The sequence below is a fragment of the Andrena cerasifolii genome, chromosome 12, assembly GCF_050908995.1.
Source record: "Andrena cerasifolii isolate SP2316 chromosome 12, iyAndCera1_principal, whole genome shotgun sequence".
Lineage (NCBI taxonomy): Eukaryota > Metazoa > Arthropoda > Insecta > Hymenoptera > Andrenidae > Andrena > Andrena cerasifolii.
The window spans coordinates 7,704,149-7,728,848 of NC_135129.1; the positions used below are offsets into that span (position 1 = coordinate 7,704,149).

The 24,700-nt window shown below is 44.2% G+C and overlaps 4 protein-coding genes across 5 annotated transcripts; 1 reads left to right on the forward strand and 3 right to left on the reverse strand.

Annotated features, from left to right (window-relative positions):
- Positions 1-6: 6 nt before the first annotated feature.
- On the reverse strand, positions 7-9,447 carry Mon2 (Mon2 homolog, regulator of endosome-to-Golgi trafficking). Of its 2 annotated transcripts, none has more exons than XM_076824289.1 (25): positions 8,932-9,447; positions 8,442-8,573; positions 8,178-8,360; positions 7,816-8,052; positions 7,197-7,322; positions 6,933-7,130; positions 6,618-6,870; positions 6,397-6,550; positions 6,065-6,307; positions 5,700-5,986; positions 5,219-5,589; positions 4,880-5,092; positions 4,629-4,804; positions 4,260-4,422; positions 3,797-3,944; positions 3,424-3,677; positions 3,206-3,340; positions 2,877-3,127; positions 2,649-2,811; positions 2,432-2,575; positions 2,048-2,361; positions 1,772-1,956; positions 1,406-1,649; positions 1,154-1,230; positions 7-1,085 (listed from the first exon to the last, which is right to left on the reverse strand). In XM_076824289.1, exons 1-25 carry the CDS (start codon positions 9,049-9,051, stop codon positions 916-918), a joined length of 4,941 nt encoding a protein of 1,646 aa, XP_076680404.1. In that variant the 5' UTR covers positions 9,052-9,447; the 3' UTR covers positions 7-915. The 2 variants fall into 2 exon arrangements, with proteins under 2 accessions (XP_076680404.1, XP_076680403.1); XM_076824288.1 differs by having other exon boundaries at positions 1,154-1,236.
- Positions 9,448-10,500: 1,053 nt separating this feature from the next.
- Cct4 (chaperonin containing TCP1 subunit 4) lies at positions 10,501-13,597 on the forward strand. The gene is made up of 9 exons (XM_076824249.1): positions 10,501-10,823; positions 11,148-11,200; positions 11,284-11,373; positions 11,445-11,696; positions 12,041-12,133; positions 12,221-12,382; positions 12,449-12,793; positions 12,883-13,134; positions 13,210-13,597. The coding sequence occupies exons 1-9, from the start codon at positions 10,715-10,717 to the stop codon at positions 13,453-13,455; spliced, it is 1,602 nt and encodes a 533-aa protein (XP_076680364.1). The 5' UTR covers positions 10,501-10,714; the 3' UTR covers positions 13,456-13,597.
- Positions 13,598-13,789: 192 nt separating this feature from the next.
- Positions 13,790-20,277, reverse strand: LOC143375283 (folliculin-interacting protein 2). Its single transcript, XM_076824241.1, has 12 exons — positions 19,811-20,277; positions 18,472-18,673; positions 18,300-18,389; positions 18,138-18,217; positions 17,987-18,057; positions 17,801-17,920; positions 17,494-17,725; positions 16,883-17,215; positions 16,733-16,817; positions 15,317-16,626; positions 14,791-15,250; positions 13,790-14,693 (listed from the first exon to the last, which is right to left on the reverse strand). Exons 1-12 carry the CDS (start codon positions 19,909-19,911, stop codon positions 14,481-14,483), a joined length of 3,297 nt encoding a protein of 1,098 aa, XP_076680356.1. The 5' UTR covers positions 19,912-20,277; the 3' UTR covers positions 13,790-14,480.
- Positions 20,278-20,471: 194 nt separating this feature from the next.
- Positions 20,472-24,484, reverse strand: LOC143375290 (dnaJ homolog subfamily B member 13). The gene is made up of 6 exons (XM_076824252.1): positions 24,356-24,484; positions 23,897-24,118; positions 22,759-22,903; positions 22,300-22,477; positions 21,675-21,846; positions 20,472-21,044 (listed from the first exon to the last, which is right to left on the reverse strand). The coding sequence occupies exons 1-6, from the start codon at positions 24,454-24,456 to the stop codon at positions 20,750-20,752; spliced, it is 1,113 nt and encodes a 370-aa protein (XP_076680367.1). The 5' UTR covers positions 24,457-24,484; the 3' UTR covers positions 20,472-20,749.
- Positions 24,485-24,700: the final 216 nt, after the last annotated feature.

Sequence of the window (24,700 nt, forward strand, 5' to 3'; positions counted from 1 at the left end):
GCAATAAATATTTCAGACTTTTATTGAATTTCCGTGTAGCTATTTACATCGTTATATTAGTTCTTCGATATACCATTGTAAGAATAGCGAATAGTAATTTTATATTATTTATAAAATCGTCTTATAGTGTATGCTCTACTTAATCACGATTAATCCATTATTTACAATATGTATTAGAAAAGCCAACTTGTACATCCACTATGTACAGCAGCATGGCGTCTGTGTAAACTTTAGTTCGTTAATTTGCACTTACGGAATAAATATTTAATACAACTTTTGTATACTTGCTTCGACTTCCTAACACTACGCTTCGCCGCGTGCTATTCCATTCGAACACGAGAGCCCGTGCTACATTACTTTAGCGGCTGCTTATTATAAACAGTAATGATAGTTGAACAAAAAAATTACGCAGCGTTCGCTGCCTGTAAATGTAACGCCACACGCAACACTTCCTCCACTTTCATCTCAAGACTCTTCGAAACTAAAACGAAGGCATAAATCTCAAGGCCAGTTTTTACAACCATGAATATTTCGAAGAAAAATAACCGAAGTGATGGCTCTTTTTACATTCTACTTTTTCATCTACTGACTCAAACTACCGTTCTAAAAAGAATCTATTGCAATTTACAAAATGAATATGCTCGCACCCTTAAAACCAAAGATGAATTAAAATCGTTTACCTTTGTTACACGACAATGAAAGATTTATAAAGTTTCAGTGACAAACTTCTCGGCACACGTGCAAATAGATCTCCAATGGTGCTTCACCCTTGGACGCTTTGCTCTTTGTACGTGTACAGGGTGGTTAAATTTTTTGGCAAAATTTGCCGCACACGTAACGGTGGTTACGAAAAGTCTACTAGTTGCTGGTGTAGCAAATGTCGCCAGTTCGGTTCGAAAGCAAAGGGTGCATTGGTCAGACACCATTCGATGTCGTGCTGCTGTGGATCGGTGGCCTTAATAGATCGTGGTATTGCAACAAGGCCTCTCGTAATGATCTTGAGACTTGGCCTGATGCAGTGGCGATAGTGCACTCTACTAAACAGGGGTACAATCCGATCAGTTGCTCCCATACAGACTTCTCAACTGAAATACAACGTTCGCGTTAATAATAAGTAGCAGAAAGATTCCCTGATACTTCACCTTGCGATTACCTTTATTGGGAGGCGCTTTCTTCAGCGATACCACGAGCGTCGCGACAGCTTTCAGAACGAACGAGATTTCAGATAATCTGTACCTAGAAAAGGTTTATATAATAAGTACTTAAAAATTGATGCGAGTCTCTTACATCTTGCACAGGGCCCAGCAAAGTGGAGCACTAGTTGCGATCGTACAAAGTCTAATACGCTTCGTAATGTTTAAATGAGAAAGCCATAAAACAGTTCGGTTGGAAGCAAAACTATTACCTAGGCAATGGGCACTTTCCGCTTCGCCTTTCGTTCTCTATATATCGTCGTAAAACTTCCTGGAATCTGTGAAGCAGAGCAGTGACTGCTAATCGCCCTGCCACGCCTCCTTCGTCGTTCTCTGGATTCTTCGTTGCTTCGAGCTCTGATTCGGTATTCAGCCCATCCAACAGGGAAAACTGTAGCAACGTCTCGAAGCACGTTTTCGCAAACTCTTCTCTCAATTTAGTTTCGCCGTTGTTCTCTGCGGAAATAAACGGAAAGTAAACGATAGTATATCGAGCTCAAACGATTTCTTCGCTGTACTTGAATGAAGAGCTTCTTCTGCACAGAGAAATTGAAAAATGTGTGCTTCGGATTCCTTACCAATATTGGTCGTAGTCGCCGAGTGTATGGAGCCTTTGTTCAAAAGCATGACGACTCGCAGAATGAACTGATGAGGTATGTGCTGGGAATGGGGTAGAACTTCGTCCCGCAAAAGCTCCATCACTTGGCAATCTACAGCCTCGTCTGCTTGAATCTCTTCGACGCCTCGTTCCACGCTCAATACGCTATAATTAAAACACAGGTAACACTTAATCAATGTAACAACTACAATAGCCATCTTCCTCCGTGGTCTCAGTCTGTAATACGAAACATTACCTTTTAGGGAACAGAAAGTCGTCCAAGGTACTCGCGAGTTCTGGCCACATATTTTGAAATTGTTCCGGATACTTTCTAGCTAGGGGCAGACCGGTGTGCAGAACAGCGAGCAGACTGGTGACAGCTAATTTCCAAGTAGTCGGCGATGGACAAGCGTACTTCATCGACAAAGGCACGTGCAAAGCTTCAATTATGTGCATTAAAACCTGCCCATCTATCACCGCCATTTCGTGGGCTGTCTTCTGGTACAGCGTCACCACCATCGACAGAGCTTTCTCTCCAAAAGGAACGTAGTTCATGGTCACCCAGTCCGCCTGGAAGAGTAAGAGTTACTAAACGATATCCATTTGACAATGGACAACCGGGCGAAGTAGAAGTACTCACAGATACACCTCTCACTTGGGAGATGTGTTTCGTTGGTACTTTACCATAAGTGGGGGCTTCGCAGGCCAGCTTCGAAAAGCTCAATAGCTGAAGGAATATCAGTACTATCATCGTACGCAGATTTTCCGGCCCGTTTAGCGCTTCCTGTAAAAGTACAATGACAAAATTGAATCCTGCACGAGAGGAAGCCGTCGAAACTGTGTACCGAGCCACGTACCTTTTGCAGGAGCTCCATGGAATGGAGTACGCCGTCCTGTAAATGAGTGAGGACAACATCCGGCATTGTAGGTAAAATATACGGCGTCGATTCGCCGTGCACAGGAACAGCGACTGAGTTTTTTAGCACGGTGCAAAGCTTCTGTAAATCTGGGCCGGTGAATCTGTGCAGGTGGAGAATTAAAATGATTTGCCGAGCTCGACCGTTCAGGAAGATTAAGAAGCATACTTGTTCCTGATGTGTTGAAAGACAGCTGGGAATATATGAACCAACGCTGTTAAAAACGCCTGTGATGGTATATAAGGTTCTGTCTCTCCTTCTTGCGGTGGCGTTGTACTCTCCATTCCAATATTCAGCCAAACACGCCACGCGACGAACCACAATGCTTCAGAATCGTTTGACTGTATCACCTCGTTATTGTCGCTTCCTTTTTGGAGATACAGGATCTCTTGGAATGATTTTAAAGCTGCCAACGATACCTGGCGATTTCAAGTACGATTTAATAAGGCTGCGCGTTTGTAGCTTCTCCAGGGAAGGCAGGAATTGTTTGCACTCACCTCGTTATTTTTACTGAGCGCAGAATTCTCTATGAACTCCAGTAAAAGGGACCAAGCTCTCGGAAAATCTCCCAGCATTTGCAGAAGCTGACGTTTTGTGTTAAATACTCTCCCAACGCCACTCAAAGTTAATACCTGCGAAATAACTGTTCGTAAAACTTGCTGCTTCGTAGATAATAATGTGGACTTCAATTTGAAATGTATATGTAGATTATTACCTGGGTTTCTGCCCATTGTTTCTGCGCTGTGTTCCTGCTGTGATGAATAAGTATGTTCCCACTAGTGTCGACTTTTTCGCTGCTGGCAGAATTGGATAAACTCCGCACTTTGTCCAACAACGGGAACAGAACCTGCCAGAGCACTGCCTGCCACGTTGGCTGGTGTAGCAAACTGCCGTGAGCAGAAATGGTGGAGAATAACGTTTGGCTGGCTGATTTGCGCACTGCGGGTCGAGGGTCCACGCACAAGTCTCCTTTAAAGTGTAAAAGGAGTTAAAAGTAAAGACTGATTTCAGGCTCTTCGTCATTCGTAAGTTAAGAATACATACTTAAGTATTCTAATGTAATACTACGAGACTGATAAATATGTTACCTAATCGTGCATACAGACACATCCAAAGTTTATCAAACGCTGGCATGTTCGTCGTACCCGGAAAGTCTGGGAACACAGACGACGAGTCTCCCTTTAGAGAAACGCATAGCTTCTCTTGATTTTGATAAAAATAGTCGCTTATATTCCACTGAAAGAAAAGATAGAAATATAAATACTAAAATCCGAAAATAATCAAATTTTCCGAGGGCAATTACACTTCCTTAGAGTGAATTTGGGCAGCAAACAAAAATTGCACTGTAATCAGAAGGAAATCCCCTACATATTCACAAAGGTTCAGAATTTTTCAAACTTCGAGGTTCGGGATGTTCCCTTTGAAGTCTTCTATAACTGAATTTATACACGACATTTAGTCAAGACTTTTCTTCTGATAAACGGGGCAGACAGATTAAGGGACTGATATTCCGGATGTTGAAAGTCTCTTTCGGATGTAGTTGAATCTTACCATTAATCCAACGGCAGTAAGCGAGATATTCAATTCTTGTGTTTGCGAGCCAAACTTGGCAGCTGTGTCGACGCAAAGTGGAAGACACCGCCAAGGCATCACTGGTAGAAAATCGGTTACTACCAATTGTAAGCACTGAAAAGCTATTCTAACTAAAGCTTCTCTGTAAAACATGTACGATATATGTTATAAATTATATAAAAACATAGTTCAGAATCTCAAGCTACGCTAATTTAAGCACGTAACAGTATGTACGACTGATACAGTAGCTATTTTAGCATGCGAGCGAAAGGAAAGGTGCTATTACTAATGAAAAGGAAAACTATACCTCGCCGAACCCAGATTTGCTATCTTAACAGCGATAATTACCCGTGGTGATCTGATACTGCTCCGATGATACCAAGTACCAAGGGCCAGCCGTGATATAAAGTCTCCCCTGCGCCATGCAGGACTTGTAAAACGCACTCCAACTGGCGCTGCCTTACATCGCCGTGACGCACAGATGATAATTCTGACAAAGGTCCTAGGAGTAAAGTCTGCAACTTCTACGATGGAAGAATGAATGGTTTTACTAACCGATATTCGTAAGCAAAGCGAAAATGTATAATAAACAAGCGTACTTGATTATCGCGTAAAGGTTGAGGGTATTTGTGCTGAAGTGCCATTTTAACGAGGTACGTAATGGCTTCGACCCCCCATTCTCTCATTCGAATGTGTGGGTGTTGGCAAACCTCTAATAAGTGATTCGTGAGCGGCCTCCACAGAACTTCCACTCTAGGTAAGTTTACCAAACCAGTTTCTAAAAGCTTGGCTACAGCGAACAGCGACGGTTCCTAACATAGAGGCACGAAATACTTGTGAGACCCTTAATTATGAAATCCAAGACTTAGTAATCGGAGTCAATTAAATAGAATTGATTATAGTATGTACAACGGAGCATAGAATATCTTAACACTCACCCTATTAGAGTACGCCAGCTCCATGGCTTCGTGGCTCAGTTTGCAGAGCGCGTCTATCAGATGATGCAAGGCTACGTCGTCCAGGTGTTGACTACTTTCGAACAATCTACTAAGCATGGCGCTAAGTACAGGCAGGTCTGCCATAACTGCATTCGTAAGTACTGCGTTTGGATCTGCGGCGGTTCTACCAGCTTTTAAGGATCCTCCCGTAGAGGGTTTTAAACCGAGTATCCAGACAAGATGTTGCAATGTCGTGAGGACCAAGTGCCATGCACTGCCAAGTATGCTCCCGTGACAATGCGCGAGGGACAATAATGCACGCATGCATTGCAGGTTCTTTGCCGTTAACATAACAGGACCTTGGTGCGCACCTACATAAACGTAATATTATATTTCCCTGGATACTATCAGCCACCCGTACTTCAGCAGTTTCACTCAAAAGTTCTCGCGCCTCTTATCGAGTAACGTAAGTTCTACGCACCGACTGGTAGAGATGCAGTAGGCAACGGTGTACCGACAGCCACCACCTGTTGTCTGTAATCCGGCTCGCCCATAGTCAGATTATACTGAGTGGATTCCTGTTGCCTCCCGCTGGCTATACCCTGGGGAGCATTGTACAATACGGTCAACGCGTAGTGCGGAGGCAAGGACGCTTTGCATATCGCTGTGATGAATGCATCTCGTGGAGTCTGCAGGTCTAATTGCCCGCAGAGGGACGCAAAGGTTTGAATCGCTTTCAGTACATTCTCCGTCGCCGACTCATCGGTGCTAAGAACGACAATGGAAGAGAAATAATTTGGAATGAGCAGGTGTAAGATAGTCGATGTAAATGTTAGCGAGTGTTACCTTGCATCTATGAGAGGACTCAGCGCAGCCAGCAGACCGCACCAGCTGGAGTTAATCAGCTGAGTGTGAAGCTTTCGCTCGGACTCAGTTGGCTTATAACTTTGATTTCCGGTTACAACCTCACCGGAGCCGTTGATAGCGAAAGCAATGGAACGTATGATGTCCAATAAACACGCGTAAGCTATACTAATCCCGTAACCAATTGGTATCTGCGGCGGCTCGACTTTGTCAAGCATGTCCAAACTAGAAGTTACTCAAGTTATTTACACGAAGGCAATTTGAGGTAGTTTAAGCTCCATCGGTAAGTGTTCGAGCAATGATAATGTGCTTACTATGTTGATTTAGCCTGACCACTTGTGAATGTCGCAACCACTGGCAGCCAAATACCACGCGAGTAAAAACCAGGCTGGGGCGAGACGCCAGGGCCTATTGGCATTCCCGTGAACAGTGGAGAAGTAGTATTTTGAGGTATCGATGTACCTGTCGCTGTATCGTGGGTTTGTTAATTTCTTTCGATTCCACGCTTTATCGTTACTAGCGAAGCAGATCTTACCCATGGTGGCTTGATTCATCATTTGAGGATTCACGAAGAGACTATGTACATAGGCACCCAGGCTATTGACAATATCTTGGAAGATATTGGTTGCGTGAGGTTTCAAGTCGTAGCATTCGCAGAAGTTTGTAAGAAGATCGGCTTGCACCGTCATCTTATGTAAAACTTCCAATGCTAAAGCTCTCTGCCAAGTTGGCTTATCGGGATCCAAAAATTTTACGATTAAAGATAAGAATATTTCGCACTCCGTCACCTGAAAGCAACGACGCATGTAAGGATAGAGGATCTCCGGTAGATTATTCCTTCGGTACTCACCAAGAGAGAATGATACTTTTGTATTAAAATGGAAACGACTCGGAGAAGTCTCATGCTGATTGGGAAATAAGGCTTGTCCAGCGGCGTAGCTTGTTGCAGTGACGCAGGAACGGAATTGCGGTATTTGATGTTCGGTGAAAACAGCTTAATCACGAGGGCGCAAACTCTCTCCTTTAGCAGAAAGCTGAATTCTGGATGCTGAGGAGATATAAGATTCAAGATTTACAGGTGGAATTTGAAGCGAGTCTGTTTATAAACAGGTACCTTGAAAAATACTGATGAAAAATTTGTTAGAACAGATTCCAGCAGTTCCAATCCAAATGTTCGAGTCATTTCGGTGATACCAATCAACCAGTAGGGTTGATCTGCGTTCACTAATTGCACCAAATCCTAGAAGAACGTTAAATTAATTCAATCTTGCTCAAAAGGGAAGATCCCGAACTCGGAAATTCAAAATAATCTGAAACTCCGTGAATATGTAGGGGATTTCCTCCTGATTACAACGCGATTTTTGTTTGCTGCCCAAATTCACTCTAAGAGGGTGAAATTGACCCCTGAAAATTCGGCTATTTTCCGATTTTATTTTGCAACTCGCAATCTGTAAGAGATTGAAAAGAAGTTTCAAGACAAAAGTTACTACTTTTAAGTGGAACTATCATTTGGTAGCTTACAGTTCGTACAGTTCGCGAGTTATAACGCAAAATCAGAAAATAGCCGGAATTTAAGGGGTCAATTTCACCCCCTCAGTGTGAATTTGGGCAGCAAACAAAAATTGCGTTGTAATCAGGAGGAAATCCTCTACATATTCACAGTCTCAAAAATTTTTGAATTTTCGAGGTCGGGATCTTTCCTGGTCAGTAAGAAAACATTCAAGCAAACTTACTTGAAACATCAAATACGCATCAGCGGCGCACGGCCCTAAGCCTTTGGGTGCTTGATTGGTAGGAATTTTCAATTCCTCGAGATTTATATCATCAGAATCTTCGTTGTCGGGATTCTGCTCATCCTCGGCAACGACACGCTCAAACACCAACGACACCAGTTGCCGCACCGTCGCCCCGGCTGTATTGATCGTCGTGCAATCTTTGGTAAAATGCAAACGAAAGCAAAGTACCAGATTCTGGAAATTGCATATTACATCTTAGAAATTGCAATTAAACCGAACGCACGAAGAAGAGTTACTTCTCTCCGTGACCGTTGAAGGACTGCGCAGTTTGAAATTTTATAAACAATACAAATTATTACCCTCGCGAGCGTTTCGCCATGTACAATGGTATTACTCGTAAGTAGCAAGGTTACAGTTTGTAAAACTTTAACTTCCTCTGTTCCTGACTCCATCAGCATCCATAGCGTGTCCGTTATGTAACGAGCGCCTTTCTGATCCACGGCTTGTTGCGTTATTAACCTTTGCATTATACTTAAACAGGTCTGGAATAGAGAATAGAAAAATGTGTGATCGAGAAAGTAAAAGAATAACATTACGTCAGATATTTGGTGGGTCGTATGTACCTTGATAATTTTTACATCTTTACTCTCACAGCCCTGCACCAAAGGGTACAAGATTTGATTAACGATATAATAAACAGGAGCACCTGAAGCATTCGAAGCTGTTCGAATTTTTGTGATTCCCTCTTCGCACGACTGTAACGAAATGGGCGTAAGTTAACATCGCTTGTAATTGTAACCAAGAGAGGATTTAATGTCAATTCTTTTTAAAAAATTTTGCACGATTAAAAGTTTTCCTTAGTACTTACTAGGAGTACTTTGATTTTAGAAAAAAAATGTTCCGACGTATTCTATTCACAAACTTCGGAGACTTTATGAAAGATTTCATAGAATAATATATCCCAAATAGTGACTTTTGACAGAAGGCTACTTTACGCAATAATTTTCCGGAAAGGAGCAGAGTTTAAGTTCACAAGCTAACCTAACTTTTTTCATTTAACGTATCGTTACGATAAGTGCGGATTTCTTAATAATACCAATAAGAAGAGCATACTTCTTTAATCTGTGGGTATTTCTTCTTCGTTTCGGAAGCGAGGGCCTTCAAATCAACTTGCAACGACTCCAGAAATTTGGAGATATTTTCCGGGTTAGCTGCGACAGCTGCGCTCGCCATCGTTTTGGAATCCTTATTAACACCGTTACGATAGAAATCTAGCTCATCGTTAGAATTTACAGACAGTTCCTCAAAGGGCGCATACTGACGTATCAGAACTCGTATCTATCTGATAGTGGGTGAGTTGGCATGTACCATGCCGATTATCACAAATGACAACGGACAGGTGACAATGTATTAAGTTCACCCTTAAACATCCTCCGCCTTATATCATTCTACAAGATCTCGCTTACAATGATCACTCAAGGGTGTTATTGATCCTTCGATAAAAGTCCCTTGATAACCGTGTGCCTCCGCGACTATCAATTATTCGCATCTTACTCGCAACACGTCCAGGTAAATAATAAACCGTGGCATGCAATGGCGCTGATAACCCGTATATCGAAATCGTGCTCTGACACGGAATGGAAACTAAGAACTCTAAGAATGGAAACTCGTGCTATAATCCTGGAACACGTATTTTCAAATTCTGCCTGCAAGCCCGCTAAAATTTGAAATCTTAATGTGGATTTTTAACGAAAAGAGCCGACAGGCAACGCGCACAGACAGGAGGAGGGATAATGGATATGCTTGACGCTTGTGTGCAGTGCGATGGGAGGAAAGTAACATTGCAATTTTTTTCGTCAAAAGAAATTGAAATCTCTCGTCAGGAGAAATTCACTCCTATTTCAAATGCATGATGGCGACTGAATTGGACCTGAACTAGAGCACTAGGTTAGGTTAAGTTAGGTTTATTCTTTCTTTGGCACATATACAATAAAAAATACACTATACCAAAAGTGGCATTTCAAGAAATTTTCTTATATAGCCCAACGAACTCTAAATAGTCTCTCATTAGAGCACTAAAGAGGTGAGTATGCGCATCCGCCATATTGGGTCCTCTGGAGAGAAAAGATTATTGAGTATCAGCCTTTTTGAGTATTGTCAAATTCGCTTTATAAACCATGTATAAACTTAAATGTAATAAAATAATCTGTAATAAACAACGCATATTTTGTTTATAAAGTGAACCTGACAATACCCGAAAAGGCGGGTTCTCAATAATCTTCTCCCTCACTATTTTCTTTATTTCTTTTAGGTACAACAAATATACTTTATTTGAACACAAACGAATTTAAATAAAATTGATGTGAAAATTAAAATTATCGTTTTAACACAACAATGATAATCTATTTTATAAAATTTTTTAATACCATTTGGTCTTGGTCAACCCAAATATCGAAATTTCAGCGCGGGCGATTTGGGCGTAAGTGGAATTCGCCCATTGTAGCCCAATTCAAGCGCCAACCGCCAATTTCAATTTCGGAGCTCCAGTTGGTTTTGAAAAGTAGCCCGAATGGCAGAATTCCGCCCAATCTGGCAACCCTATACTAGCTTCCCCATATAAGCCGCTAGTGGCGCTGAACACTATGTAGTTTTCTACTGTCTCCAGTTCCACTCCATTCTGTCACTCTGTATTCCCTGGTTTCCAGTCACTTCTTGGGCGCGTGTCGATCGTTTCTCTACGTTGAGAGGAATTAGAACATCGAGGCGTTGAAGAGATTAAAAGGGAAAAGTGTCGTGAAAAATCGTTTCGAAGGCACAGAGGAACGAAGCTCCGTACAAGCTCGCATACAAACTTTGTAATAAACCTGATCCGACAAACGTGACTAGTTTATCAAGCATGACGGCGATCACAGCGAGTGGCGATGGACGAGGCGCTCATGGAATGGCCTACAAGGATAAAAGCAAACCCGCTGATATTCGAAGCAGCAACATTAGCGCTGCCAAAGGTGAATGAATAATCGAATTTAGAACGCGCTTTCGGTGCTTTGATTCACGCCGACTGCTCGATCTCCATCTTGGCAGAAAAAGTCATGCCTTATATAGACATGCCCGGCACGCCGCCACCATTCATTAATTATGTTGATGGAAATTTGCGAATGTCTGAAAAGAATTTCTTCGATAGTATTAAATGAATTACATTACGAGAGATCTCGTAATGTTGAGAATAATGTTTGTGTATTTAGATGGAGATGTTTAAATAACCTGTAATTAACGTCACTTAAATGTGGAATCGTAAACGTGTGATCAAAAGATTTCGATTTATGTTTCAGCTGTTAGCGATGCGATTCGTACCAGCCTGGGTCCCAGAGGAATGGATAAAATGGTAAAATTAGGTTTCCAACTGTACTTCCATAGTGCTCTGCGATCCGCAATTAACAATTGTAATGTTTCATTTTGCTTATGTAGATTCAAGCTAGCAACGGCGAAGTTACGATTACGAACGACGGCGCAACAATTTTGAAAGAAATGAATGTCGTACATCCGGCCGCAAAAATGGTAATCTCCGCTTCCGAAGTTTTATGGCTCGACGCAACGTTTAAGTGTATAGCGCTATTGCGTTCTTTCAGCTGGTCGAATTATCCAAAGCTCAAGATATCAAGGCTGGGGATGGTACTACCAGTGTGGTCGTCATGGCTGGTTCCCTCTTAGAAGCTGCGGAGCGTCTGTTACAGAAAGGAATACATCCTACTTTGATCAGCGACGCGTTTCAAAAAGCTGCGACCAAGGCGGTGCAGATCTTGACCAATATGTCTATTCCCGTTGATTTGAACGACAAACAATCGTTGATCAGAACTGCGGCGACTTCTCTTAACTCAAAGGTACGTAGTCAGCGTGTATAGAATAATCCAGGGATCGAAAAAGTTCTGGAACTCTTATTTCTAAAAAAATTCTGTTAGAACTTACATGTTTCGTTTAAGAAAATATCTGTTCCTGTTATACAGGAATTTTTATTTTTATATTTTATAAGTTCCATTCCAACTGGAACTTTTATTTTCAAGAACTTTTACTTTATCAGTTCTCCTGGGAACATTTTTAAAAAAAGTTCCACGGTCCATGCTTCAAATAGAACCTATTGAAAAGCTCCAAAACTCTTTCGAACCCTGGAATAATCCAATAGGGTCGAAGAACATTTCATCACTTATTTTGTGCTATGTCCGCGTAGGTTGTCTTCCAGCAGTCGAGTCTTCTAGCGCCTTTGGCCGTGGATGCAGTATTAAAAGTTACTCGAGCGGAAAGAGAGAACGTTGATCTCAATGTAAGAAAATGAACATACAAACAAGATTATTCTGCATTTCCTAGACAGAGGATTTTAGCTAAATACATAGTTTAATTGTGCTTGCAGAACATAAAAGTAATAAAGAAGCTAGGTGGGACCGTCGAAGACACCGAACTCGTGGAAGGATTAATATTCACGCAAAAGTCTTGTAATGTTAATGGACCGAGGCGTATTGAGAAAGCAAAGATAGGCTTAATTCAATTCTGCATTTCTCCGCCTAAAACAGACGTAAGTAACAAAACGAAGACATGGGCGTTCTAATTCGCGCATGGGAATTCAACATTTCTATTCCAGATGGATCATAATGTAATCGTGTCGGATTACGCTGCCATGGATCGGGTTCTGAAAGAAGAAAGAGCGTACATACTGAACATTGTCAAACAAATCAAGAAAGCCGGCTGCAACGTGCTTCTGGTGCAAAAGTCCATTCTCCGCGACGCCGTCAGTGATCTGGCCATACACTTTTTAGATAAAATTAAAGTTATGGTAATCAAAGACATCGAACGCGAAGACATCGCGTTCGTTTGCAAGACACTGGCTTGCAGGCCAATCGCATCGTTGGACCACTTTGTGGCTGAGAATCTTGTTAACGCTGAATTGTGCGAAGAGGTGCAGACTGGGAATTCAAAATTCGTTAAGGTCAGTGGGAGCGTATACTTAAACTTTTCCGATAACAGCAATACTACGCGTCTGCTACGAAGCAATATAAAATAATTATCATATTACAGATCACTAAGATTCAAAATCCTGGCCCGACAGTCACGGTACTCGTGCGTGGCAGTAACAAATTGGTTTTAGAGGAGGCAGCAAGATCATTGCACGACGCGCTCTGCGTAATTCGTTGCTTGGTACAGCAGAAGGCTTTGATCGCTGGAGGAGGTGCACCCGAGATTGAGCTCTCGATAAAGCTGGGAGCTCACGCTCAGTCCTTAAGCGGCGTCGATGCTTACTGCGTCAAAGCTTATGCGAATGCATTTGAGGTGAGCCATAGTTTTATTCTACCTTTCAGTCGCTTCTAGAACAAGCCTTTCAATTACTGTTTTTAATTACTCCAGATTATTCCGTCGACGCTGGCAGAAAATGCAGGGTTAAATCCTATCGCGACTGTAACAGAGCTTCGAAACCGACACGCTGAAGGTAAACACACTGCCGGCATCAATGTACGAAAGGGCGCGATTACTAATATCTTGGAGGAGAACGTAATTCAGCCGCTGTTAGTCTCGACGAGCGCCGTCACGCTTGCTTCGGAAACAGTTCGCAGTATATTAAAGATCGATGATATCGTGAACACGAACCAGTAATGATAATCAACGCGAATTTTTTAATACTGCGCACTGCAACATTTTCCTCTGTCACGCGATGCCAACCGCAGGTTTCGATTAATGTTTAGCTTCTACCATTTTTACAATTTATTGAGCTAATAAAACTGAGTTATTTAACGTTCATGAATTCCTTTTCATCGTGTCTCGAAATAAAATGGATCCGCTTCTGTAATAAAATTGCCTCTGTTTAATGTTTCCATGCAAAGCACGCGATTTATTTGCGCCAGCTCGCTTGTTCGTTACGATTACGAGGAGATTTCTTAAATTAAAAGTGAAGTGGCTATCGAGAATTGCAAGTAGAAACTACGCCGCATAAAAGTATAAAAATTAATTTAAGTTTTATTCTCCACTCTTATAAAGTGCGCAAAGCGAAATTCTTACATGTGTAAAAAAAAGAAAACAAGTACAGGTGCTACGTGTTAAATTACGCTTACTATTTTGCAGTAACGTTGGACATATAACTTCGTAATTATAGTTCCACGAGAGACTACCCGTTGAGTTTTTATACCTTAAAAAATATTTTATCTCCATTTCGACAAGCAAAACCGTCATCCGTTCTTTGAATCGAAAATTTCCGAAAGCAGCCGAATCTTATTTCGCGGCGAGTACTTAAAAATACTTTAACAAACTTAAAGCATTCAATTAAACTGATCGATCTTTCATTCAGTTCGTTTTATTACAAAATATATATACATAGGTTCTAACATTTAAATGCAAATTTATAATTTATACATCTTACTTAATGAATTATATTTCATGAAATGTACAATTCGGTTCAAATTCATAATTTCATCAGAGAAAGAAAGGATTTTAAAGACATCACTGTACGTTCCTTATTTAAAGGACGGATGAAGATTTATCGGGATATTTCAGCTATTAAAACAGTAATCTACAATCGTACCTATGAACGAATAATGAAACACCTTTATAGTTTTCGCCGCGTCAGGCAAAAGGAGGCTTCGCGCCGCAGGGACAGAATCCGCGGCAAGGATAACGAGACTCAGTCAAGTAAGCGTGAGACCGAATCTCTGCGTTATCTCCGGCGAGTGAGAAGTTGCGACCGCGAGTAGAAGTGGTATATCTGCCGCATCGAGGTCAAGAGCATTAGTCAGATTTGCGACGGTGGCGTCGCACAGCTCCGACGCTATCAGCATTTCAGCCAATGCCTCGCTTTTCAACCACATCTCCCTCAGCTTGGCTTCGAGGATACCTATGCACTGTAAGAAAAGTAATTTTTTAACAGGCGAAGCTATCACAGTTATCGACGTTACTGCGGTGTGAACTGCACTTAAAATAGATCTCTCAATTTCTTACATGTGATGTCGAGTGATATTTCCGCCACATGTAAGAGAAGCCCTCCAGCATGTTCGCGACAAGTCGCGACATCCCCACTGGCAAGGGCGCAGACCGCGATGGTGTGTTATTGGATATGATTCCAACGTGCCAAGTATCTAAGTCCGCTAAAATACAAAGTGATTCAGCGATCGGTTGATCGATAGTCGGGAAGCGCACACCAGCAAGGCATTCTTCGCGTATGCAGTACCACCATTCTCTCTCTACTTCGACATCACAGTTATCTTTACTCTCCCCCTCTTTCGCGACTTTCTTTTTCCTTTTCTTCTTCTTCGGCAAACCCTGCAACACCAAGCCCCACGTATAGGAAGTCTCAGGGTTACTTATCCCGTGCAGCTCTTCGCTCTTTATCCTGTTCTGCATAAGCGTCTTCGTAAATCCCGTATCCTGGCGTGAATCAGTCTTTTTCATATTTTTCGACCTGCAACAAAAACCGCGTGCGTTAAGGCGGGCTTCGTAACATCAGAATTAATCCTGCGATGCTAACCTCGGCATAGGCAATTCGACGACACTGCTAGCTTCCATCAGAGCCTCCAGACTGTTCGATCTGGACAATCTAACGTTCCCATCGCCGACAGTGCTACCGCAGGTGCGCAGAACCTCAGTGGCGTTGGTCGGGGTTTCCAGCACTTGCTTGCAGCTATCATAATTCTGCGGAGACACGTACCCTTGGCCATTGCATCTCTGGCAAAATCCCAAGGACCTCGACGTCATGCTCGAAGGCGCGCCCGGCGGTGATTGCATGCTTTTAGAGGACTCCGGGAAGTTTCTCTGAATAATCTTCCGGAGCACGCCTTCCGGCAGTTGAGCGGATGTGCTCGGGACTCTGGTGAACATGTAGGAGCACTGGCAATTATACCCGAGCCTAGGCCTCGGCAAAGTCTTCCCGGACTTCTCTTCATCGCCGAGCGTGAAGAACACTTGCGACTCTTTCATCTCATCCGCCATGCTCTGACCAGTTTCGAAGTCCGGCCTGCTGGAATATAACTTCAGCGCGTCGACGGACGTCTCGTTGTACTCCCTGAGCGTGTCCAGCTTGGAGCTCGTGAGCATCCCCTCGGCATCGTCGTCCTCCAGCTTCTTCTCAAAATTCCGCAGTGAGAATTCCGGGAAATGCGCTCCGGCTTTAGTCGCGTCGGTATCCTGCGATGTGACGTCGCTTACTATTATTTTAACTTTGCTCGACGCACAGGTCTTGTCGCCAACGGGGCTCTTTACATTCTCATCGTCGCAAGGGAACTCCTTCCCGATGAATTTCGCGTCTCTGTCGGATTCCAGCGGCTTCAGCATGAACGAATCAAGGTTCGATTCCATTGTGGTGCTGCGCTTGAGGAGGCCGACCGATCTGTCCGCTCTTAGTCTCTCAGCGGTGTATCTAGGGTAAGAGACTTGCATAACGGCGTTACCACTGTCTGCGTCGTACGGACGCTCTTGCACGGGGACCTGTTTCCGAGCGGCTGTGTGCGCCGAGCGTCTAGACGTCGAGGTGTCTCTATCGTTGCAAGCTACCTTTGGACTGAATAAATGCGGACGCTTTATTCTTGCCTGCTCTAAGATACCAGCGGCCTCCTGGATGTCTTCCTCGGTAACGCAGCAATACTCTTCGCGTTTCTGTATAATACCGCTGCGAATGAAGTAGGACAGGAAGGACAGCACAGAGTTCATCAGATCTACTTTCTGAGGATCCCCTGCGATTACAGTGTGCGCGACCCTGATGGGGTTCCCCAGCGCGCCGTGCAAGTCCCCCAGTTGAGCCCACAGAGGATTACACGGGTACCAGGTGCCCAATTTCTCCATCTGGAAATAGAAGTTGCAACGATGAACCGATCGTTCTCGTGCACGAAGCTTGTAACTCCTGCAGCGAAGGAGACGCGCAGTTCAGTTACGGAGAGTGTACAATTACCAATTGTCGGTCGTGAAGTGGCAGTGTAGTGTATATCCAGCCGAGGTGGTACGTTAAAACAGCAGTTACGACGGTACTCAAGAAACTGAAATATGCTGGCGTTAAAAGCATTCGTATGAAAGTAACGATACTGTCTTTCTATGTACTTACAAGTTGGTCGACTTTGTGTCAATGTCCTCGAGTAGCTGGCACATCTGCTGCAAGCTGTAATGCAGCGTACTCATCTTGTGCTCTATTCTCACCGAATTAAGTAGTACATCGTGCCACAGTAACGGCGCGCGTAAATTCAGTTTCGTGTTAACATTCGTGAGCAAACGCAGCAATGAGATAACCAGCTGAGACGAAGACCTGTAGAGCCGCTCGGACAGGTGCATCCCTTTGTGTTGAGCACTGACGTTCACCGTCTCGATGCAGAAATATCGCAGGCGATCTAGCATCCCTTCCAGAAGTGCCATGTGCTCCAAGAGACATGCCTCTATTCTCCTGTAACGCAAGGTAAACAATGGTTTGGTACACCAGAATGTCAATTATTGAAATTGATTACTGAAGCATTAGGGTGGCCCTTATTTATACGTGTCGATTTTTTTTGTATTTCTTTGCTCTCACCCCCTAGAACGGTGCCGTTTGACAAAAAAATAGTCTTAAAAAATATTTTCTTATGAAATGGAACCATATTCGGGGGTGAGCAAAGGAAATCGCGGGTTGAAAATAAAGGCCACCCTATTGAAGCATTGGTAGATAATCTTGAATGAAGATCAAACCTTTCGTGGCCCTTGGCTAGCCGTACCAGCATCGTTAACCCGAGCCTCGTTTTGTGACGCTTCGTGTGACCATCTCTATTGTCGTTCCCATTGTCCCCCCAATATTGCGTTCCAAAAGCATCGTCAGAGTCCGACCGCGCGAGGGAAGTGGAGACTGCCCTCAGCCATCTCCGACGTAAACTTGACAGGCTACCGATACCTGAAGATCCGTTGCTCTCCAGCGACTGTGAACCTGCATTACCATCACGTTATATCCTGAACAGAGAACAGTTCTTCGGAACGAATCATCCATCACTTGGAAACTTACTGCCCATCGGTGGTGGTATATCTATATCCCACCCGCTACCTGTACTGGAGCAAGTGGAGTTCTTTCTCGGACCAGTGTTTAATTCTGACCCTGATGAGTTCCCGGAGCTTGGTCGCGACACTGAAAAATATCCAAATTCAGAAACAGTTCCTCGACATCACTAATCACAAGATCAGTTCTACTTACAGGGAGTACGGACGCTAGAATTAGAATCCAGGTTCCAGGAACGACCTAAGCCTTCATCGGACGCTCTCTCGCTGGAACATAATCGAGTAATAAGTTGAACACAGCGTAAAGGAGTCGCTAGCTGTCTTACCACAAACGAACGAGAGCCTACCTCTGCTTGCGCGTGATGTGCTCTGTAGCGGGGAAGACTTTTGTGCACATGATACAGGGTGGTGAATTCATCGAATGGATCTAGAAGCAAAGCATAAGCGTGAATTGGGAATTGCAGATTCCTTTGTAAATTTAAGCGTCGATGCGCTTCATGAAACCTCACTTTAAACGAGGAGCCTCTGTACGTCATCGCCACGGTACCGAATACCATCTCGCTGAGTAGCCTCACATCATCTTCGGCCGTCCTTTCTCGCTGAAAGATCAGTATTATATCTGAATAAGTATGTTGTTCGAAATTAAGCAGCAAGCGATTCGACCTATCAGTGGTTCTTTACCTCGAAACCATGGCCATTAGGGAAACCAATGGAATCTTTGCTCGATGGACTGGTATTATTCTTGTGGTCAAGTGCGGGCTTGTTTTTACGCCATCGTTTCTCCAAAGAGAGGGAATCAAAGAGAAGCTTTCTACCGCGCCACTCGCATTCCCGGAACAACAAGATCCGAACATGATCTGTTCCGAGGCATGAGGCAGAATTTCTATAAAGATTCAACAAAACACGGTAAGTAAATAAACACTTTATTTGCTATAAACAAAATTTATTCACAAACAGTTTTACATTCATACAAAGTCAGACAGCATTTGCTTCATAAATATCGAATGTACACAAGAAAATTCGAGATACATAGAAAGTAATAAATTATGGAGGAAGTATCCTTATACTATATCCAAGAATATAATATATTTGTTCCTGTTTTTATTCTACAGATTCGTACTGATCATGAATGCGCACAGAATATAAACCAACAATAAAATCGGATGAAAATTCGATTTCAGGTTTCAATTTGCGAAATCTGTCTATCATTTCCAAATACTCCTCTGCCATTCAGGTATTCTCATGTCCGACAGGAAATTACACGAAACAATGTATTAATCTCGCCCAGTGATCTTCTAATATTACACTGTAACAACGCAGGCATCCTTCCTTACATAACATTCCGATCTATAGCAATTCTCAATTCCAAATATCACAACAACCCCACGATTCCTGCCAAAATCATCCATCAAACAGTGCGTACCAGCGCAAGTAAGGAACACTTGCGAGTTTCGCATGAATTACAGGTGACTAATCACCGAGCGCGTCTATTTCAGGGAGTACAATACGTCGCGGGCATTGCGAGGAATAATCCCCATTTCTCTGCGGCACGAAGAAACGAGCCGTGCAGAAGAATTTATCGGTAAATTCGTATACCCGAGGCAGATGTGCAAAGTTTCGACATAGAGGTCAATTTCACGGCTCGCTGCGCAAGCCAAATCACGAGTGTATTAGTAACGGCTAGCGATTACGACTCCCGCTAACGGGGCTATAGAGCGAGCGCAACGCGAAGCAGGTTAAGGCTCCCGAGAAGCGATATCCCTCGTGAAATTCAAACCCCTGCACCGTTAGAGAGAAAAGAACCATGCCCTAGGGCAAGAGAATTAAAATTGCCTGCAGGGCGAGCGTGGAGGCGAGCCGATGATCGATATCCGCCCGTATCAGCGACAGATATCGAGTCGATAAATAGGATCGGTAAATATAGAACGATGACGGTTGCAGGGGGCACGAGCGGTCAGCGCGAGACCCGAACAAATGAGAGAGTGCGGTTTAAAAGAATGGCAAATGTTTCTGTTCTCACCTGTCTTCATCCTGTGGCCCGACACCCGACGCTACTACGGTCTGTACGTTGCTCCTGAAGCTCCTCCGCGACGGGAACAATTTATCCAGCAAAGGCATCATAAACCGACCAGCGTTCGTAGTTACCGCATTGCTCGCTGACTATGTTTCGTTTTCGGCCTATCATGTCACAAGGAACTGCACCATACATGTTCCGCGAGTATCAGTCAACTGTAAATAAAGTCACGTGCGGAGGAGTCATATGATTGCCCGAGATTATCGTGCCTCCGTTGCCCGGACGACATCGGGCGGAATGTTTTTCCCGCTGTTTTCCGCCCCTCGACCCGCGCGGCCCCTCTCGCGTTCGGCCAGCAACCGGTTCGATGGAATGTCGCGGATACGTTTTTTCCTCTTTTTTTTTGAAAGAAAAAAGGGAGAAAAATCGAGGGAATCGATGCGAAGTGGAGGCCCGTTCGATCGGCGCCAGTTGTCGACCGTGCGCGACTGTTCCAACTGAGCAGGAGGTTCGCGGAGCCCGCTACGAGAGCGCAGCACGCGCAGTGCTTGACGATCGTCTGCGCAGCCCCGTTTGAATTCTTCCCGCTCGAAAGTCGGTGTTTGGCGGTTGGAATACGTGTTCCAGGCAGGCTTTTCAGGGAAAGCTGCTGGGAAATTGTTGATGAATCCTCGATTACAACAGGTGGGTATATAAAGAATATCAGAAAGCTTATTTTACGCGGGAAATTAGTGATTTCAATGGCGACAGGTGATCTCCCGAAACTTGCACTCGTGTGTCGTTTTTTTGGTTATATTGTCGCGATTGTTCATCGATTGCATTGATTCGGGTGATGTGTAGGCGCGAAGAAATTGGACCGTTTTTGAAGTTGAGGTTAGATTTATTAAGTGTTCCAGGGAAATGGAAATGTGAGGTTAGTGTACTGTTTTTGAGTATCGGAGTGTATTAAGAGTTACATATGAATTCTAGTTTCTTTGCTTCGTGGTCGTTGGGGTCTCGACGCAACGAGACATCGAAGTCGACGTTCTTGCGGATTTTATCCGCTAATATCAGCCGATGAATGTACTCCGTGTCCTTCATGCCTCCCGTATCGTCGAACGCTCTTTTAACGTAATTTTTACTGGACATCGGCAGGTACATCGGGAACTCGACGTTAAACGTGATAACCAGGCATCCCTTCTCCTTTGGGCATTCCGGTAGCGGCAGTCCTTCGCGAGGTACGTGCTTCCTATATTCTGGCCTGTTGCGTGGAAAACGAAAGGTAGATACCGAAAAGTGTACTACAATCCGAGAAATTAATTCCTAACATATTTATCGCTGCTCCTAAGTAACGACAGGATACTAAGGCGAGGGATATTAAAGAATAAAAGTTTATTTGAATAAAAAATCCATAACCATTATTTCACAACAGTCGCGTATTTCTCCCGCGTCTAAACTTTCCTCGCGCCAGCGAACAGTTTCGCGTAAATAGCAGCGCGTAAGAGAGTTAAGTTCTCAGTGCTCCTGAAAACTGCCGCGCGTATTTACGAGCACCTCGTGCTCCCGCAATTTCCGCGGAGAATGGGGCAACATCTCTCTTGTAGCAAGTAGAATAAATTGAGCATCCCAAAATAACCATCGATCACGAGCTTTTGCACGATAACTACAGCAGCACCTTAGACCCTAATATTAATCAGAAAATAATCAACAAATCTGTTCAAAAGGGCCGTCCAAAGATTCAACGTGAAACGAAATCGCGTACACGCAGAAGAGATTGGGACTACCGGAAGAAAATTCAGCCGAGAGGGAGCAGAGAGCTGGGAAGCAATCGCCGCCGCACTTATACAACATATACTTGTGTGCGGTAGGGACGGCGGAGGCGACGACGTACGTGATGACAGACGTTATTGGGATTCGAAGGGTTCTGTCGTCGAGGGTGTTGACGGTGACCACTGTTCCGGTCAGTGCCTCTCGCAGAAAGATATCGACCGTCATGAGCAAGTCGGAGCCCTCTCGCCGGAAGGTCTCGTGGGGCCGGTCCTCCGTGATGAAGATTACGTCCGCTGCGCTGACGTGCTTTAGACTTCGGGTAAAGACATTACGCGCAACCGCCGCGATTAACCCATTTCTGTCCGGCACGAGATGCACGGCGCACTTTAAACGCATCCCCCCGCGAGAAATTCGAATCGATAACGGGGGAACACCTCCCCCGCGATTGGTTCCGCCGAGACAGGAAATAGACCACGGTTACGCGAAATCTCGTCGTATTACACCCTCCTGCCGGCGACACTTCAACCCTACCGCTGCGTCCCGCGGGTCTTTCTCAACCCAACCGTGTTCTTGTTTTGTAATCATTCTACTATCACCTCCGGGTCATTTTTTACCCGATCGTGTTCTTGCTCTTGTAACCCCAATTTTGGTCCCGACCCCCAATACGCGAGTAGCTGGACAGAAATTACGGTTAATTCGGGGTGTTTCTGGGAGAATCGTTAGCAATAGTCGCAGGAAGCGTTTACCAGGTATCTTCGTCGGCCCCTGGTCGCCCTCATTTGGAAAGACGATCCTGGTCCCCGCGGGGATGCCTGGTTTAATAGGTATCGTTAGAATCTTCTCCTTCGCCACTGTTCTAGATTTATCGTCCTCCACTAGCACCAGCCTCTGAATCTTCATCTTCTTGATCCCGCCGAAGAAGACCTGTCGAGATGCACAGCAGTAACCGAAATAGCAGTTTGTAGTGAAAAAGCTGAACGACATTTGCAACACGTTAGTTCAGCTATTATACAATTACTGTAACTGAATCAGGGATGATTGAGAGTAGCAAGGGCAAGCAAGGATAATTAGTAAAGGAAAATGATGAGCACGAAGGTAAACAGGTGCAAGGTTTCCTGCTACGACCGTCACAATAACTTGTCCTACGGTGATTAGCACCGCGAAGCGAGGCCTATAAATAAGCATAGAAGGTCGATATATGATACCTCCAGTAGGGTTAGGTACAAGGTTTTTATCAGAGGCTCTTCCTTGCGTTTTATACCCCGCCCCTCGGGAAATTCCAGCAGGGAGGACGGCTGCGTTACTATATGGAGCAGATCAGCATAAGGACTCTCGCTGCCGAAGAATTCCCTGCGGAGATGCCGATAGATCGGATCGTAAATATTCAAAGTTTTTTAAGTGGCTGTTAAGCTCGGTCGTGCAGGGCCTGTGGCCCTAGTTATCGGATTAAACGGCGAGTCCGAGTAAATTGGTAATTGTACAGAGATGGGGCCGGGGAGGTGGTAACCCTTTTTCTAACTTTTTCACCTTGCCTCGCAAGGGAGGATCCCGAACCCGAAAATTCAAAAAATTCTGAAACTTTGTGGATATGTAAGGGATTTCCTCCTGATTACGACGCAATTTTTGTTTGCTGCCCAAATTCACTCGAAGGGGGTGAAATTAACCCCCGAAAATTCGGCTATTTTCCGATTTTTTGTTATAACTCGCGAAGTGTAAGAGATAGAAAAAAAAGTTTCGAGACAAAAGTTACTTCTTTTAATTAGATCTATCATTTGGTGAAAAAATTATTTTACAGTTCGCGAGTTATACATATTCACGAAGTTTCAGAATTTTTGAATTTCTGGGTTCGGGATGTTCCCCTGTCAGTCGAATGTTGGTAACATTAAATCGTAGATATTTACAATTAGGGAGTTCCCTTAACGCCGGAGCGCACCTAATAACGGACATTAGCTATACCTGTGATATTTGAAATGCACTAAAAAGTAAAAAATAATTTTTCCCTTATTTAATCTGCGACTCCCATTTTTGTTAAGTCGGCGCCAGATTTACACAGTGCTGCAAATGATGAGGCGCGGACATACAAAAATTGAGAGTCGTAGATTAAATAAGGAAGAAAATTATTTTTTACTTTTTAGTGCATTTTTATTTTCTTGAAGTCGGTTTTAATTTTTTTTCTTACTACAGAAAAACCTCAAGCGTAAGCCACTAGGGGAACTCCCCTTATACAACACTCGAATAGTATTTAAATACTCCTCGAATAATTAAAAAGGCACCCAACACAGAAAGCTCCGCAGAATATGAATACCCCAGGAATGACTTTGAATTGTTGTGAACAGAATATACCTATACGTCCTCAACGGTTCGCCATGATAGACACAGGCTTCCACGAATCCTTCGACGCCAGGCACGCCGCTTTTAAGTCCCTCCTCTCCGAACTGGTCGTAGACGGCTCTCCTAAAGGGATCCGAGAGCACATCATACGCCTCCGCGACGAGGGCGAAAACCGTCCCCAGGCTTTCATCTTTCGCTCTCCTGGGATTGTATCGTATCGCCAGCCGCCGAAATCTGGGGGCAGTAACTCCAGCTACGCACCTTTAAAAATGGACTCCAAGGGGCACGGGTGAGAAAGCCGGTGGTTAGGAGCTTAAATTGGCAGCGTTTACACTTTCGGGGCGGCGCGAGAGTCTTACGGGAATAACTATGTACTCTCTAAGTGTTTAGAATCACGTGGACGTTAATCAGTCTCTCCCATGCCAGAAAAGAGTCGCGCGGGAGGCAGGTGGCCCCCGCGGAGGATCTTACGCCGCTTTGATCTCCAGATCGTCGCAGTTCTTCTTCAGGGACAGCACGCCGTAGTAATCTATACCGCGTTTGCCGCACGAGCAATCCCCGTCCCGCGGCATGGCTTCTCACCGTCGGGTCCTCGGCGAGAATGTGCCCCGTCTAAGGCGACGGAAACTGCGCGTCGATGGGAGGGAATCAAGAGGGCATCGACTACCTCCTCTGTCCCCCGGCACACGCGGCTAATATCACGGGCCGCCGAGCGACGAGAGAGGGAAAGAGAGGGAAGAAAATCGACGGATCGTTTCGCGACGATTTTTCAAGTGTTTTCAACAACCAACGCGGCCCCTCCCGACAACCGAATAA